Source organism: Chiloscyllium plagiosum, unplaced genomic scaffold (genome assembly GCF_037043375.1).
Source record: "Chiloscyllium plagiosum isolate Xiang-an unplaced genomic scaffold, Cpla_swu_hap1 HiC_scaffold_9, whole genome shotgun sequence".
NCBI lineage: Eukaryota > Metazoa > Chordata > Chondrichthyes > Orectolobiformes > Hemiscylliidae > Chiloscyllium > Chiloscyllium plagiosum.
The window spans coordinates 3641435-3656833 of record NW_028270147.1 but is presented as its reverse complement, the minus strand read 5'-3'; the positions used below and the strand labels follow the sequence as shown (position 1 = coordinate 3656833).

Here is a 15399-nt window from a genome sequence, read left to right as displayed (position 1 = left end):
ACACTGGAAGCATGTAGCTCCAACAACACTCAACAAGCTTGAAACCTTCAAGGACAAAACAACCACCTGATTGGCACCACATCTATAAATACCCACTCAGTCAACCACGGACATTCAGTGCATCAGTGAGTACTATCTACAAGATCATAAGACACAAGAAATGGGAACAGGAGTATGCCATTCAGCCCCTTGAGCCTGTTCCACCATCAAATAGGACCATGGCTGATCCAACATTCTTCAAATCTACTTTCCTGCCATTTCCCCATAACCCTTGATGCCACAACAGATTGAAAATTTATCTATCCTAACCTTAAATACATCTAAGGACTCTGCATCAGAGCTCTCTGTGTCAAGGAGTTCCAAAGACTCTCAACCTCTCAGAGAAGAAATTCCTTCTCATTTCACTCCTAAATTGACACTTCTTAATTCTGAATCAACACCCTCTTGTCCTGGACTCTGTCATGAGGCAAATCATCCTCTCAGCATTCACTCTGTCAAACCCCTTAAGAATCCTGGATGTCTCAATAAGATCACCTCTCATTCTTCCAAACTCCAATAAGTTGACTATTTAAGCATTTGTTCACAAGACAATCCCGCCATACTGCAGTCATCCTAGTGAACCTTCTCTGAATTGCCTCCAATGAAATTATATTGTTCCGTAAATAAGGCAAGTAACACTGCTCAGTACTCCATATGTGGTCCTATTAGCACCTTGTACAGGTGCAGTAAGGTTTCCCTATTCTTATACTCCAACCTGCTCCAACATTCCATTAATGTTCCTGCTGCACCTGTGTCCTAGCCTTCTGTGTTTCATGGACAAGTGCCCCAAAACCTTTGTGTTGCAGCTTTCTGCAGTTTTTCTCTATTTAAATAACACTCTTCTTTTGTTGCCCTTCTAAAACAAACAACTTCACATTTTCCCACATTATACACTCCATATGCCAACGTCTTCCCCACTCACTTAATCTATCAATATCTCTCTCTTTCAAGATGCACTGCAGAAATTTCCCATGATCCTAAGACAGCACTTTTCATACCCACAACAACTTCCACTTAGAAGGACAAGGGCAGCTGATACATAGAAACACAACAACTGCAAATACACCTCCAAGGTACCAACTATTCTGACTTGGAGATATATCACCATTGCTTCAGTATTGCTGGGTCAAAATCCTGGAATTCCTTCCTGATAGCATTGTAGATCAACCTACAACACATGAACAGCAGTGGTTCAAGAAGGCAGCTCACCATCACATTCTTAAGGCCCACTAGGAAAATGCAATAAATGCTGACCAGCCAGGAGTACCTAGATCCCATTAGTAAATAAAAACAAAAAAGTCCCCTCAGGATCTTAGATGTTTCAATAAGCCCACCTCTCATTTTGCTAAGATACAATATGTTCAACCTATTCAGCCTTTCTTCACAGCATAAGCCCTTCATGCTAGTTATGAATGAGGTGAGCCTTTTCAGAACTGCTTCCCACTTCAAATAGTTAAACAAAAAAACCACAATGCTCCAGATGTGGTTTCATCGAGGCACTTAGAACAAATTTTACCTGTACTTCTTTCTAATTAGTCTACTACATCCATTGCTCGCAACTCAGTCTTCTTTACGTTGGCAAGATCAAAAGATGACTGGGTGACTGTTCATTTGATTTATTGTTATGTGTACCTCAGTACAGTGAAAAGCTTGTTTGCAAGCAGTGCAGGCAAATCATCATAAACAAGGATAGACAGATCATTGGATGCTTGCACAGAATGAGGCATACAGGAAGTGAGCGAAACAAGGTTACCATGAACAAGATCAACATTATTTGAAGTTAGATAGTCTATTCATCAGTCTAATAATGGCAAGGAAGAAGTTGTTCTTAAACCTTTTGTTGCGTGTGTTCAAACTTCTATATCTTCTGCCTGATATAAGAGGTTGTAGGAGAGCATTACAGGGGTAGGAGGGGTCTTTGATGATGTTGGCAACATTTCAATTGCAACGAGAAGTATAAATGGAATCCATGGATGGAAGGTTGGCTTCCGTGATGGTCTGGGTTCTGTTGTTCCTTACAGTCCTGGGCAGAACAGTTGCCGTAGTCGACCATCATGAACCCAGACAGTGTGGTCTCTAAGGTGCATCTGTAAAATTTGGTGACTGTCCTTGAGGACATAGAGTCATAGAGATGTACAGCATGGAAACGGACCCTTCGGTCCAACCCGTCCATGCCGAACAGATATCCCAACCCAATCTAGTCCCACCTGCCAGCACCCAGCCCATATCCCTCCAATCCCTTTGTATTCATATACCCATCCAAATGCCTTTTAAATGTTGCAATTGTACCAGTCTCCACCACTTCCTCTGGCAGCTCATTCCATACATGTACCACCCTCTGCATGAAAAGGTTGCCCCTTCGGTCTCTTTTATATCTTTCCCCTCTCACCCTAAACCTATGCCCTCTGATTCTAGACTCCCTGATCCCAGGGAAAAGACTTTGTCTATTTATCCTATCCATGCCCCTCAATTTTGTAAACCTCTATAAGGTCACCCCTCAACCTCCGACGCTCCAGGGAAAACAACCCCAGCCTGTTCAGCCTCTCCCTATAGCTCAAATTCTCCAACCCTGGCAACATCCTTGTAAATTTTTTCTGAATCCTTTCAAGTTTCACAACATCCTTCCGATAGAAAGGAGACCAGAATTGCACGCAATATTCCAATAGTGGCCTATGTTCATATCCAAATCATTTATATAAATGATGAAAAGTAGTGGACCCAGCACCAATCCTTGTGGCACTCCACTGGTCACAAGCCTCCAGTCTGAAAAACAACCCTCCACCACCACCCTCTGTCTTCTACCTTTGAGCCAGTTCTGTATCCAAATAGCTAGTTCTCCCTGTATTCAGTGAGATCTAATCTTGCTAATCAGTCTCCCATGGGGAACCTTGTTGAATGCCTTACTGAAGTCCATATAGATCACATCTACTGCTCTGCCCTCATCAATCCTCTTGGTTACTTCTTCAAAAAACTCAATCAAGTTTGAGAGACATGATTTCCCACGCATGCCGAATTTCCTTGGCCACCTCGGGAAAAGATGCATTGTTGTGCATTCTTGACTGTCACATCTATATAGGAAGTCCAGGATATGTCGTTGGCTATCGTCACTCCTATGAACTTGATGTTCTTAACCTTCTCTTCTTTGATGTGGATGGGAGCGTGTTCTCCTCCTTTCTTCCAAAAGTCAATGATCAGTTCTATTGTTTTGCCGACATTGAGAGAGAGGTGGTTGCCATTGCACCATGACACCAAACCTTCTATCTCCTTCCTGTATTTTGACTCATCAGTGTTTTTTAATCTGTTTCACTACAGTGGTGTCGTCAGCAAACTTGTACATGGTGTTTGTTCGAATTTGGCTACACAGTCATGGATGTGCAGCTGAGAACACCTCCTCTGAGAACACCTCCTGGGGGGCTCCAGTGTTGCAGGTTAATGATGAGGAGGTGCATTTGTCAATCTTCACTGATTGCAGCCCAAGGGTCAGGAAGCTGAGGATCCAGTTACAGAGCACAAAGCCAAGACCTAGGTCTCAGAATTTTGAGATCAGTCTGGAGGCATAATGGTGAAGGTGGAGCTGTAGTTGATGAGCAGGAGTCTGACATGAGGTGTCCTTGTTGCTTTGCAGAAACCTTCCATTTCCTGTGTAGGAATGACCCCAACTTTGCAATTGCTTGCCATTTCAATAAATCACCTGGCTCTCACACCAGCAATTCTGCCTTGAACCTGCTGCAAAGGTCCAACCAAGTGGAAAGCAAGCTTGATGAACAATGGCTCATTTACCGCTTAGGCACTTTACAGCCGTTTTGCTTTTTTCATTTGTGAGATGTGGGAATCAAAAGTTGGCCAGCATTTATTGCCCATCCCTAGTTGCCCTTCAGAAGATTGTGGTGAGCTGCCTTCTTGAACCACTGCATTCCATGTGCTTATTGAAAATAACAAATCCAGCTGTGAAAATCTGTACTATTTACCTGGCAAGCTGGGATACCAATATATAAAGCACTGAAAAGGATGCAAGATTGAATTTTTAATTCATCAATGGGATGTGAGCATTGTTGGCTAGGCCAGCATTTATTGCACATTGCTAATCACCTAGAAGACAGTAGCAAGCTACCTGCTTGAATTACTGCAGTTTTGTTCCTGAGTTTCAGAATTTTGATCCAGCAACAGTGTAGTAAGTCAATACAGTTTCAAGTCGAATGAGGTATGATTAGGAAAGGAACTTGCAGTTACTGGTGTTTCCATAAGTCCACTGCCCTTGTCCTTCGAGGGTAGAGATCATGGATTTGGAAGCTGCTGATGGACAGGTCTTGGTAAGTTTCTGCCAGTGCAATGGTGGTGAAGGGAATAAAACTTGAATTTAGTGCATTGCCATAATGTGGGTTGCTTTGCCCTGTATATTAGTGAGCTTCTTGAGTTTAGTTGGAGCTGCACTCATCCAGGCAAATAGGAAGTATTCCAACATGCCTGACTCATGTTGTGTGGATTACCATAGGAAAACTGGAGGTGAGTTACTCGCTGGACAATTTCTAAATATTATACCTCCTGATTGGTGAAAGGTGCTCTTCTTCTTCTATCATTGGATCTGGATGCCACTTTCTTGATCATTCCTACTTGATCATGAACTGAGTGGGCTTGCTGGACCATTTCAGAGACCACTTAAGAGTCAACCAAATTGCTGTGGCTCTGAAGTCACATGGAAGCAGGACTGGGTAAGGATGGAAGATTTCCTTCCCTTTAAGGACATTAGTAAACCAGAAGGGTTTAACAAAATTCAATAATAATTTTATAGTCACCAACAGCAAGAGAAAAAAAGTTAACACTTTGAAGACTCTCCTTCAGACTTGCTCAAGGGTTCATGTCTTTGCATGAAATTATTGCTTCTGCATTAATTGTATTAAAACTTGTGTAGAGGAAATGAAGCCTTCCCAATATTTTGTGATTATATCTATCTGAAAGATATTCTAATTTTTGACATTTGTTCCATATAAAATATTATGATTCATAATAGTGAACGGGTTCAAAACAGTCTCTGTGGCTTAGTTTTTCCTCAATCATAATGTGGTTTGGAATCAAATCAAAGTTTGAGATATGTATGGCAGTTTGCTAATCTGAACCATAGAAAACCTCAGAGCAGAAAGAGGCCATTCCAACCCATACTGATTCTTTGAAAAAAACTACAGTTAGCCCTACTCCGCTGCTTTTTCTCCATTTATTCAATTCTATGTCTAAAATTATTATAGAATCTGTTTCCATCATGCTTTCAGGCAGCTAGTTCCAGATCACAACAATTTGTATAAACTTATTCTCCTCAAATCACCATTAAATTGGTTCCTCGGATTACTGAGCTGTGTGTGAAGCTGCAAACAATTTCTTGCATCCACTAGATATAGGTAAAATGATGCCAATTATGCAAGAAATTTAAAACTAGCTGCCATCAACACAAGATGGTCACCAATAAGTCCAGGAATTCAAGAGAGACCTTTATATGCAGAGAATGGAAAGAAAGATGTACTCATTACCCCAAGGAGTAGTTGAGGTACAACGTTTAGATATATTTATGGGCAAGCTAGATAAACACGAGAGATAAATGCTGGGGGTTTGAACTGGAACGGTTGGAGATGGTAAAAGGAATGCTAATAGGGTGAAATAAAGTAGGACGGGGGTGGAACAATGTGAAGCATAAATATTGTCTGTTCGGCAGAATGTGCTGGTTTAGTGTTGTAAATTCATTGGAATTTGTCAAAAGACCTTTTATTAAAGGGCTCTATCATTCACTCTACATTTTTGTTTTGATAACAATTCTTATTTAAAAGTTACAACGAGCTACTGAGAAAGAATATATTTGCATCAATATAAAAATAATTCTCAGGTGAACCTGAATAACCAGTTTGGGGAGTACGAAGTTTGCAAGGGGGTCTTGCATTGCGACTGCTGCTGGTAGTGGATGCAGGCGTCTTCCCAATTCTGGTATCGTCCTTCAGTGAAGAACTGCTCCGTGCCGAGGCGCCAGTAAACAGGTTTCGATTCCCTACATTAGAACTTTTATCACCAAAATACGATTCTGCTAAAACAAAAATCAAGGGGGGGTGGGGGGGGGGAAGGAGGGCGAGGGGGGGTGGGGGGGGGGGGGAAGGAGGGCGAGGCGAGGGGGGGTGGGGGGGGGGGGAAGGAGGGCGAGGGGAGGGGGAGGGGGAAGGGGAGGGGGAGGGGGAAGGAGGGCGAAGAGGAGAGGGGGGGGAAAGGGGGAAGAGGAGGGGGGGGGGAAGGGGGAAGAGGAGGGGGGGGGAAAAGGGGGAAGAGGAGGGGGGGGGAAAAGGGGGAAGAGGAGGGGGAGGGGGAGAGGGGGAAGAGGAGGGGGAGGGGGAGAGGGGGAAGAGGAGGGGGAGAGGGGGAAGAGGAGGGGGAGGGGGAGAGGGGGAAGAGGAGGGAGGGGGGAGGGGGGAGGGAGGGGGGAGGGAGGGGGAGGGTGTCAAAGTTCAAACTGTGACGACACGAACACGCGCATTTCAGCACGTGGCGCTATCGTGAGGTGTGCCCTCGTGAGCATGCCTCGCGATCCCTCCACCTGTCGGGACGCGCTGGCCACACACCCCCAGAGCGAGCCGCGCGTCCCTGATGCTCTCACCTCGGCTCAGGCCGCCGTTGCCGCTCGAGCCGCCGGTCGGGGTGAAGCCGCTGGGAGCTTGGTGACCGCGCGACGGATCCGAGGCCCAGCCTGAAGCCGGCCTCCCTGTGGAGGAGCTCGTGCTTCGGACTCCTCCGGCGCTGCGGGGTGTTTCCAACAAGCCAAAAGCATATCGCGGAGGGCGGGCTGGGGTGGTGCTGGACGGGGGAGGCGGCTCTTGAAACATTGAGCGGCAACTAAGATGGCGCCAAACTCTCGCATCCACTCCCGCCTTATAGGTGTGCGCAGGCGCGGGGCGGCCACACGTGACCTTTTCTCCTGCGCATGCGCTACTCAGGGGTACGTGTTCTGTTCGACAAGGCAGTGCCTCCAAGTAATGTCACTGGGTTATTAACTAGAGGCCCAAAAACAGACATAGTGGGCCAAATGGCCTCCTTTTGAGTTGTCACCATTCAGTAGTTCTGTACTTGGATCAGTGTAGACACACTGTCAAGCAAAGGAGCTCTGCATTGATTCAGTCACATTCATTGTATGGATGGCAGTCATTATCCAAATACCTTCAACATTGTAAAGTGGCCAGTGGGTCATGACCTCCTGGATATCTACTTTCACTAAAAGGCTGCCTACAGATGACATGTGAAAATTGTGGCCACTGACTATTAGGAGACAGTTGCTAACAGCTATGACCTCTGGAGGTGGACTGGAAGGCCATTGGAAGAGTTGAACAGAAATGAAAAGCTCCCTTTGTCTTGTTGCTCTTATGAGTAAAGTCAGAGTCTCATGACACCAGATTGTAGTCCAATGGGTTTATTTGAAATCACAAGCTTTTGGAACGCTGGCCCTTCATCACGTGAAGTGAGGAGAGGCCCAGAATTTATGATCATGAGAGATCAACACACCATATAAATAGTGTAAGTGGAGTGTCAACAGACCTAATACGGAGTCTCTGCAAGTGACCAAGAATGTCAAACAGTGCTGAAGGTCTACCCAAAGTAACAAGTAATCCAAAACTGTACAAACTAATTAAAATAGCTAACAAGTTATCAAGGTGATGGTATCAAAACAGGTCAGTAAGGAAGATTTTACAAATATAGAAGTGTGATGGGGTCACATGTAGCACAACATGAACCCATGATAACAGTTGAGGCCATTTCCATGGGTACGGAACTTGGCTATCAACTTGTGCTCAGTGATTTTACGTTCTTGTGTATCTCGAAGGCAGCATTGGAAGACACTTGCCTGAAGATCAGATTCTGAATGTCCTTGACCGCTGAAGGAGGGAACATTCCTGTCTTGCGATTGTTGCGTGGTGTCCATTCGTCTGTTGTAGCGTTCACGTGGTCTTGCCAATATATCATGCCTCAGGGCATCCTTGCCTGCAGTGTAACAGATAGACAAGATTGGCCAAGATACATGAGTATCTGCTGTTACATGGTGGGTCGTGTTCCCACATGCGATGGTAGTATTCATGTCAATTGTCTGGCATATCTTACAGAGGTTACTGTGGCAGGGTGGTCGATGTTGTCCTGAAGGCTGGGCAGTTTGCAGTGAATGATTTGTGAAAGGTTTGGCAGTTTGAAGGCAAGAAGTGGAAGTGTAGGAATGATCTTGGCCAGATGTTCGTCATTACCGATGAAATGTTGAAGGCTGCGGAGACAATGACGTGGTTTCTCTACTCCGGGGAAGTATTGGACCATGAAGGGTACACTATTGGTAGTGTCCTGTGTCTGTTCTCTGAGGAGGTTACGGTTTGTTTACTGTAGCATGTCAGAACTGAGATCCATGAGTTGACATTGTATCCCATTCTTATGAGAGAGTCTTTCGACATCTTTAGGTGTCCGTAGGTTCATCCTCATCTGAGCAGAGGCTGAACAGGTGTCTTGTGCAGGCATTTCCCACATTTTTGAGTAAATGCCTTCATGGTCTTCTTTCCTATCTCTGTTGACCCATCCAACTCCGTAACTCTCATATTCCAACAAGAGATTCCAGTCTCTTACCCACCCAGACCAATCAATACCATTTACCACAAAGAGCCTTCTGCCACCTAAACATGAGTTCAGGAAATGATTAGGGACTCTTGGAGGGAGGGTCAGCTAGTGAGCAAGGAGAACCAGCAGAAGTACAGCGAAATTGTGATGAGTTCAATGCAGATCGAAAACAATTGACAACATGGTCTGGCCATATTGATGGTATAACAGACTCTCCTGAAAATAACATACTGAGCAGAAGCAGATGACTGGGGTTTTCTAGATCTAATTCACAACATTTTCAAATTCTTTCACTGTACAAGGTTGTAAGGTGTGAACAAATTGAAAATTATTACATTTTTCACATACTTACTGCATTAGTGTTATTCTTGACATAGCCCACTTTTGCAGAAAAAAATAATTACATAGGATCTTCCTGAACTATCCCAAAGCTCCGCTCAACATACGCTTGTCGGTGAGAAATGGCTCACAATTCAGCGAATCACAATTTCTCTGCAGCAGAGTATCATCCCAAATCGTGGTTGACAATGCATCAGTGAGTCAAAGGTGAGCCACTGTGACTACGTGGTGTTAAGTACACAGTGCTGTTAGGGAGGGAGTTCCAGGATTTTAGCCAGCCGTTGTGAAAGAAATGACAATATTTCCCAGTCAGGAATGTGTGAGACTGGGATGGGAAGTGGCAGGTTGTAGTGGTACCTAGTGCTGCCCTCATCCTTTTAGGAAGAAGTCACAGGTTTGGCAGGTAGTGTTAAAAGGATCTTGACAAGTTGCTGCAGTGTATCCTGTTGATGGACATACTGCTGTCACTGTCAGTTGTGGAGAGAATGCTGATTGTGTGGGTTGCATTGTCCTGGATGGCATGGAGTTTCTTAGGTGTGGCCAGAGCTGCACTCATCAACTAAGTGAATAGCATTCATTCACCCTTCTGAGTTATACCTTGCAAATGGTGAACAAACCATTGGGGAATGGGATGAGTTACGCATCACAGGTCCTTGCACCTAGCCTGTTCTTATAACCACAGTGTCTATGTGGCTAGTTCTATTTCTGATAAGCCCCCAGGATGTTAATAGTAGTGGATTCAATGGTAATGCCATTGAATGTCAAGTGAACAAAGAGACCTTGGAGTGCAGGTTCATAGTTCCTTGAAAGTAGAGTTGCAGGTAGATAGGATAGTGAAGAAGGCGTTTGGTATGCTTTCCTTTATTGGTCAGAGTATTGAGTATAGGAATTGGGAGGTCATGTTACAGCTGTACAAGACATTGGTTAGGCTACTTTTGGAATATTGTGTGCAGTTCTGGTCTTCCTATTGGAAGGATGTTGTGAAACTTGAAAGGGTTCAGAAAAGATTTACAAGGGTGTTGCCAATGTTGGAAGATTTGAGCTATAGTGAGAGGCTGAACAGGCTGGGGCTGTTTTCTCTGGGGCTTCAGAGGCTAAGGGGTGATCTCATAGAGGTTTATAAAATCACGAAGGGTATGGATTGGATAAATAGACAAAATCTTTTCCCTGGGGTAGGGGAGTCTAGAACCACAGGGCATAGGTTTAGGGTGAGAGGGGAAAGATGTAAAAGGGACCTAAAAGGGCAACTTGTCCACGCAGAGGGTTATGCGTGTATGGAATGACCTGCCAAAGGAAGTAATGGAGGCTACTACAATTGCAGCATTTAAAGGGCATCTGGATTGGTGTATGAATAGGAAGTCTTTAGAGGGATATGGGCCAGGTGCTGGCAAATGGGACTAGTTTAGTTTGGGATATCTAGTCAGCAGGGAAGAGTTGGACTGAAGAGTCTGTTTCCATGCTGTACGTCACTATTTAGATTTTTTATTGTTATGTGTACTCAAGTATAGGAGTACAGTGAAAAGTACATAATATCACCACACATGGTACCATCTAGGTACCAAGGTACCTAGGTACAAAAAAACTTAGATAAAGTAGTAAGAGAAATGAGATAAAATGTTAAGCATTACTCCATAGATTCGTAGAAAAATAATGAAATAAGGTAATAGTTTTAATTAAAGTCTTCTGTAGTTTAAACGAGGAAATTAAAGGAATAAATTACAAGTTCAGCAGACTTTGATGAGTCTCCTGGTGCGTCCTCCATGGTAACCTCAGCCAGTATGGGAATTGAACCCTCTACTTAACGACTTCCAAGACAATGGAAATGCCTTCATGATTTCAAACGTTCCTATTAAACTCCTGTTAGTCTCCTCCATTCTGTGGGAAACAATTCCGGCGTCTGTAAACCACATCCGTCCTGTCCCATTATTCTCCCCTTAAGCTCATTTAGTCTAAGGAACTCCACATCTTCACTGGTTGTTTTGTTGCTGCTGGAAGGTGAGCCGAGTGGGGAAAAGCTCAATCGATCACATAGAAACTGGGGTGTATCTCAGCTTTTTGCAGAGACAAGAAGCCCGATGACCTTGGGCATTATATTTTCCAGCTTTGATTCTGCTAATTTTGATTCTTTTTCTACTCGAAAGGCAAAACAACTGTTTAAGCCCACAACTGTTTTGACTTGGTTTCAGTTTACATAAATTCTTTCCAACATTCTTTACACGGGCTGATGATCAAATTCCTCAGAAATGCAGAAGTTGAGACATGCTAAGGAATTGTTTCTAGGTATTTCAGTCCTACAGCTAGAAACCTTTTTCTTCATTAGGAAAACTGAACTTCCTTGGCTCATAGTTACCAGTTGGACTGAATCCCATCTTTGGTTGACTAATCTCAACTGTTCCATTCAGCAATTTTTAATGCAGCTGTCCTATTCGTACAAACCTGCCCCAAGCAGAAATGGTTACAGCATAGGAATGAAAGATATACTAGCAGGAGTTAGTCACATGACCTCTTCAAACCTTTGGGGAGTAGACGTCCCGGGGCTGGGCCCTGTGGAGCGCCACTAGTCGTCGAGCTCCGGGCTGGGTGCTTTCTGGCTGCTGCTAGCCTCTGTCTTCTATAGGCCAACCAATTCTGCAGTAGCGCCAGATACATTAGAGACATTTAAGCAACTCTTGGACAGGTACACGGATGATATTACAATGAAGGGTATGAAGGTTAGTCTGATCTTAGAGTAGAATAAAAAGTCAGTGCAACATTGAGGGCCAAAGGGCCTGTACTATGTTGTGCTGTACTGTCCTATGTTCTATGTCCTATGTTCTATCTCGGTGCTGAATTACCTTCCAACAATAATTAACTTACATTATCTTTCCAGACCAGGGGTCACACCAGCAAACATGAGTGTTTTTTTGTTTTCTCCTCTTTAAAAACCAGCTACTCTTCAAAGTTCAATTCTCAACTAAAACTCAGTTCCAAACCAAAAATAAGAAAAGTACAAGAAAATTAACAATTTCCTCAACACGAAGATCACTTCAATAATTATTCACCACACTTGTCCCTCATATCCAATTGGAACAGATTCCCTATAGTATGAAAGCAGGTCCTTCAGCCCAAAACGTCCACACTCACCCTCCAAAGAGTAACCCACCCAAGATCCATTCCCCTACCCCTGATTAATGCACCTAAAACTATAGGCGAAAGTGGGTACTGCAGATGCTGGAGATCAGTCAAGATTAGAGTGATGCTGGGAAGGCGGAGCGGGAGGGTCGACATTTTGGGCAAAAGCCCTTCGGCTTTTCATAGGAAGGGCTTCCTTATCCTAAGAGGGGCTTTTGCCCGAAACGTTGATTTTCCCGCTCCTTGGATGCTGCCTAGCCTGCTGTGCTTTTCCAGCACCACTCTAATCTTCACCTAACACTATGGGCAATTTAGCACACCCAATTCACCTATCCTGGGAGGTGACTGGAGCACCCAGGGGGGACCCGCGCAGGCGCGGGGAGAGTGTGCGGGCTCCACACGGTCAGTCGCCTGAGGCTCGAATCTCACCCGAGTCCCTGGAGCTGTGAGGCAGCAGTGCTAACCACTAAGTTACTGTCCCACCCCCATTTCCCCCTAATTTCCACCCCATTTTAATATGCACTGTTCTCAGAACAAGTCACCACTCACTGAATATCTTAGAATTGACCAGCACATGCTTGGGCCATCCGAAAAAGCCTGTAATACCATCTGGACAGGGTCTGTGGGTCTGGAGCATGGTTCCTGAGATTGACCCCAGACATGGCAGACAGGGGGAGATTGGTGTCCCATTGCAGGCAGGGTCCTGGGCTCCTGCTGGATGTGGGGGGCCACAGGTGGGACTTCCCCTCCCCCAGAGCCAGCAGTTGAGACCCGGACACCAGACCCTGCCCAGCCTGGTCTGAGGTTACCCCCTCCCCAGGTCAGTGCAGTCTCAGTGTTTGGAAGAATGCCCAGAGCTGTAGGAACAAGGTCAATGACCTTCTCCCACTCCTCCAGGGTAAGTGCCACCATCTTCTCTCGGATACTGCACCCACCTCCCACCAATGCTCATCCTCCCCCACTCTCACTATTTACCCATAACACCCTCCCTCACCCTCCCCAATCCCTGATGCACACTTTCTCTCTCGCGGCATTCCGCCCCCCCCCCCCCGCACCAACATTAGTAGATATGCCACCCACTTTCATCCTCTGTAATACCCATCTCTCTCTCATTCCAGGAGGGAATAAGTCTCCCAATGGGGCAGAAAGGGACGAGATGGGCATTGGCCTGTCATTCAGCTCCCTACCTGTTATATGGCGAGGATCCTGACCCGGAGCACCCAGAGGGGCTGACTGACTGTGTCCAAGCCCCTGGGGTGGTCGCGGAGGCTGCTCCTGTCTTACATCTGGGACCCTCTGAGTAAAGGCAAAACTCCCTTTGGGTAAGATCAGAACGCAGTTCTTAATGAGGTGAGTTCGGCTGTCAACAAGGAAGCCTGAAAGCGTGAATTACCGTTAATTGGCAACTCGCTGCTGCCCTGCCAGAATCTCACCGTGCTCCTGGTGAAAGTGTAAAAGATAGATTAAAATGATCTCAACATTGAGAGTGGCCTCACTAGATTCTCGTCAGAGTGTGCACATTTTACTGTATTTGCCCACTCTGCCGCCTATCCAAGCCACCCTGCAGCCTCGCAGCACACATCAGCCGAGAAGGGGCAGTTAAAGGAAGGCAGGGAAGAAATAATGGATGGTCAGACCATCATTTTCCAGTCTTCACTCAAAACTGGGATAATGTGAAAGAACTCTGAAGGCTGTACTTTTGTTTTAGATAGTGAGTGAGGGATAGACTTTAATTACTGACCAATTCGGTCTATCCTCAGCAGTGGGCAAATAGTTCATGAATTGATCACCATCTCCCAGATTTTTGATGATCTATTATAAATTAACCTCATTTTGTCAGATTTAAGGCATGTGAATGTACTCATTCTGTCTGTATGCCTTGTAGCTTTCTAATCCCATGTTGCTCAGCTCCTGAATACCAAGATAACATTGGTCTGTAAGTCCCAAGACTGTATTTCTGACCTTTTTTTAATTAGAAAAGTACATTAGCTGCTTCACAGTCTCAGATTACTGCTTCAATTTTAATGATCTGCAGAAAATGTTCAATCCAGACCTGGCTTCCGCATCCCTAATCTATTACCTACTAAATATTTAGCAATTTTACATTCACACAGTTATTTCAAGACTGTGTTGCACATTGTCTGTAGCGGGGTTTCTGCAGCACAGGTATCTATGGCAGGGGCATATGTGATGCCAGGTTGTGGTTCAGCGGGTTTGTTTGGGGTCATGGGCTTTCAGAGTGCTGCCCCTTCATCAAGTGACCTGACCTTCATCGGACGGGGGGGGGGGGGCAGCGTTCTGGGGGCTTGTGATTTCAAATGGACCTGTTGGACTGCGCCCTGGTGTCACATGACCTTTGACTTTGTCCACCCCAGTCTAACATGGCACCTCCACAACAGATGTATATGCAGCAGAGGTATCCATGGCAGAGCTTTTGTGACAGGGGTTTGTGTGATAGGAATCAAAACAGCTGACCACCAGATGGGAGGTCCGAGTGATGGTCCTTACCACTAATATGACCCAATGAGGAATCATGAAGCCTGATCAAAACCAGAAATCACTGGGATCTAATAATAAAATTCTCTGGTGCTTAGAGTCATACCTGGCACATAGGAAGATAGTTGTGACTGTTGGAGTCAGTTATCTCAGCTCCAAGACATCTGTGCAGGAATCCCTCAGGGTAGTGTCCTTGGCCCAACCATCTTCAGCTGCTTCATAAATGACCTTCCCTCCATCGTAAGGTCAGAAGTGGAGATGTTCACAATGATTGCACAATGTTCAGCACCACTTAGGGCTGATGTTCTTGCAAGCTGCATAACTAGGCAAGAAGAGAGAGCTTTAATCTAAACAAGGGGATAAATCAAGGAATAAAACTGAGGCAGGAGAGCAAAGTGCTACAAAGAAACATGAAGGTCAGAGGATGGCAGGAAGGAATGGAAAGAACAAAGAACAAGGAACCTTACAGCACAGGAACAGGCCCTACAGCCTTCCAGGAAGGAATGGAAAGGAACAAGCCTGAGAATATACCAACAGTCAAGTTAACAAATACAAAATTGAACACTTGATACCTGAATTGATAGCACATGTTGAACAGAATAAATGATTTGAGGCACACACCATGGGTGCTGGGGAAAAAATAAGCACTACCGCACTTAGGTGGTAGTGTGGGGGTAAAAAAGAAAAGAAAAAAAAACAGGAGTCGGGGATAAAATAAGCACTACCGCACTTAGAAAAAAAAAGAAAAAGAAAAAAAAATAAATGATTTGAGGTGTGGCTGTAAGTAACAATTAGTCATGA

General features: G+C 44.9%; 1 protein-coding gene across 1 annotated transcript in view; it reads right to left on the bottom strand.

Annotated features, from left to right (window-relative positions):
- Positions 1-2092, bottom strand: part of msh4 (mutS homolog 4) — a 129010-nt gene extending 126918 nt beyond the window's left edge. Inside the window, exon 1 of the mRNA XM_087990305.1 lies at positions 2059-2092. Within this exon, the coding sequence (XP_087846431.1) occupies positions 2059-2092 (34 nt within the window). The remainder of the gene's footprint in view (positions 1-2058) is intronic.
- Positions 2093-15399: the final 13307 nt, after the last annotated feature.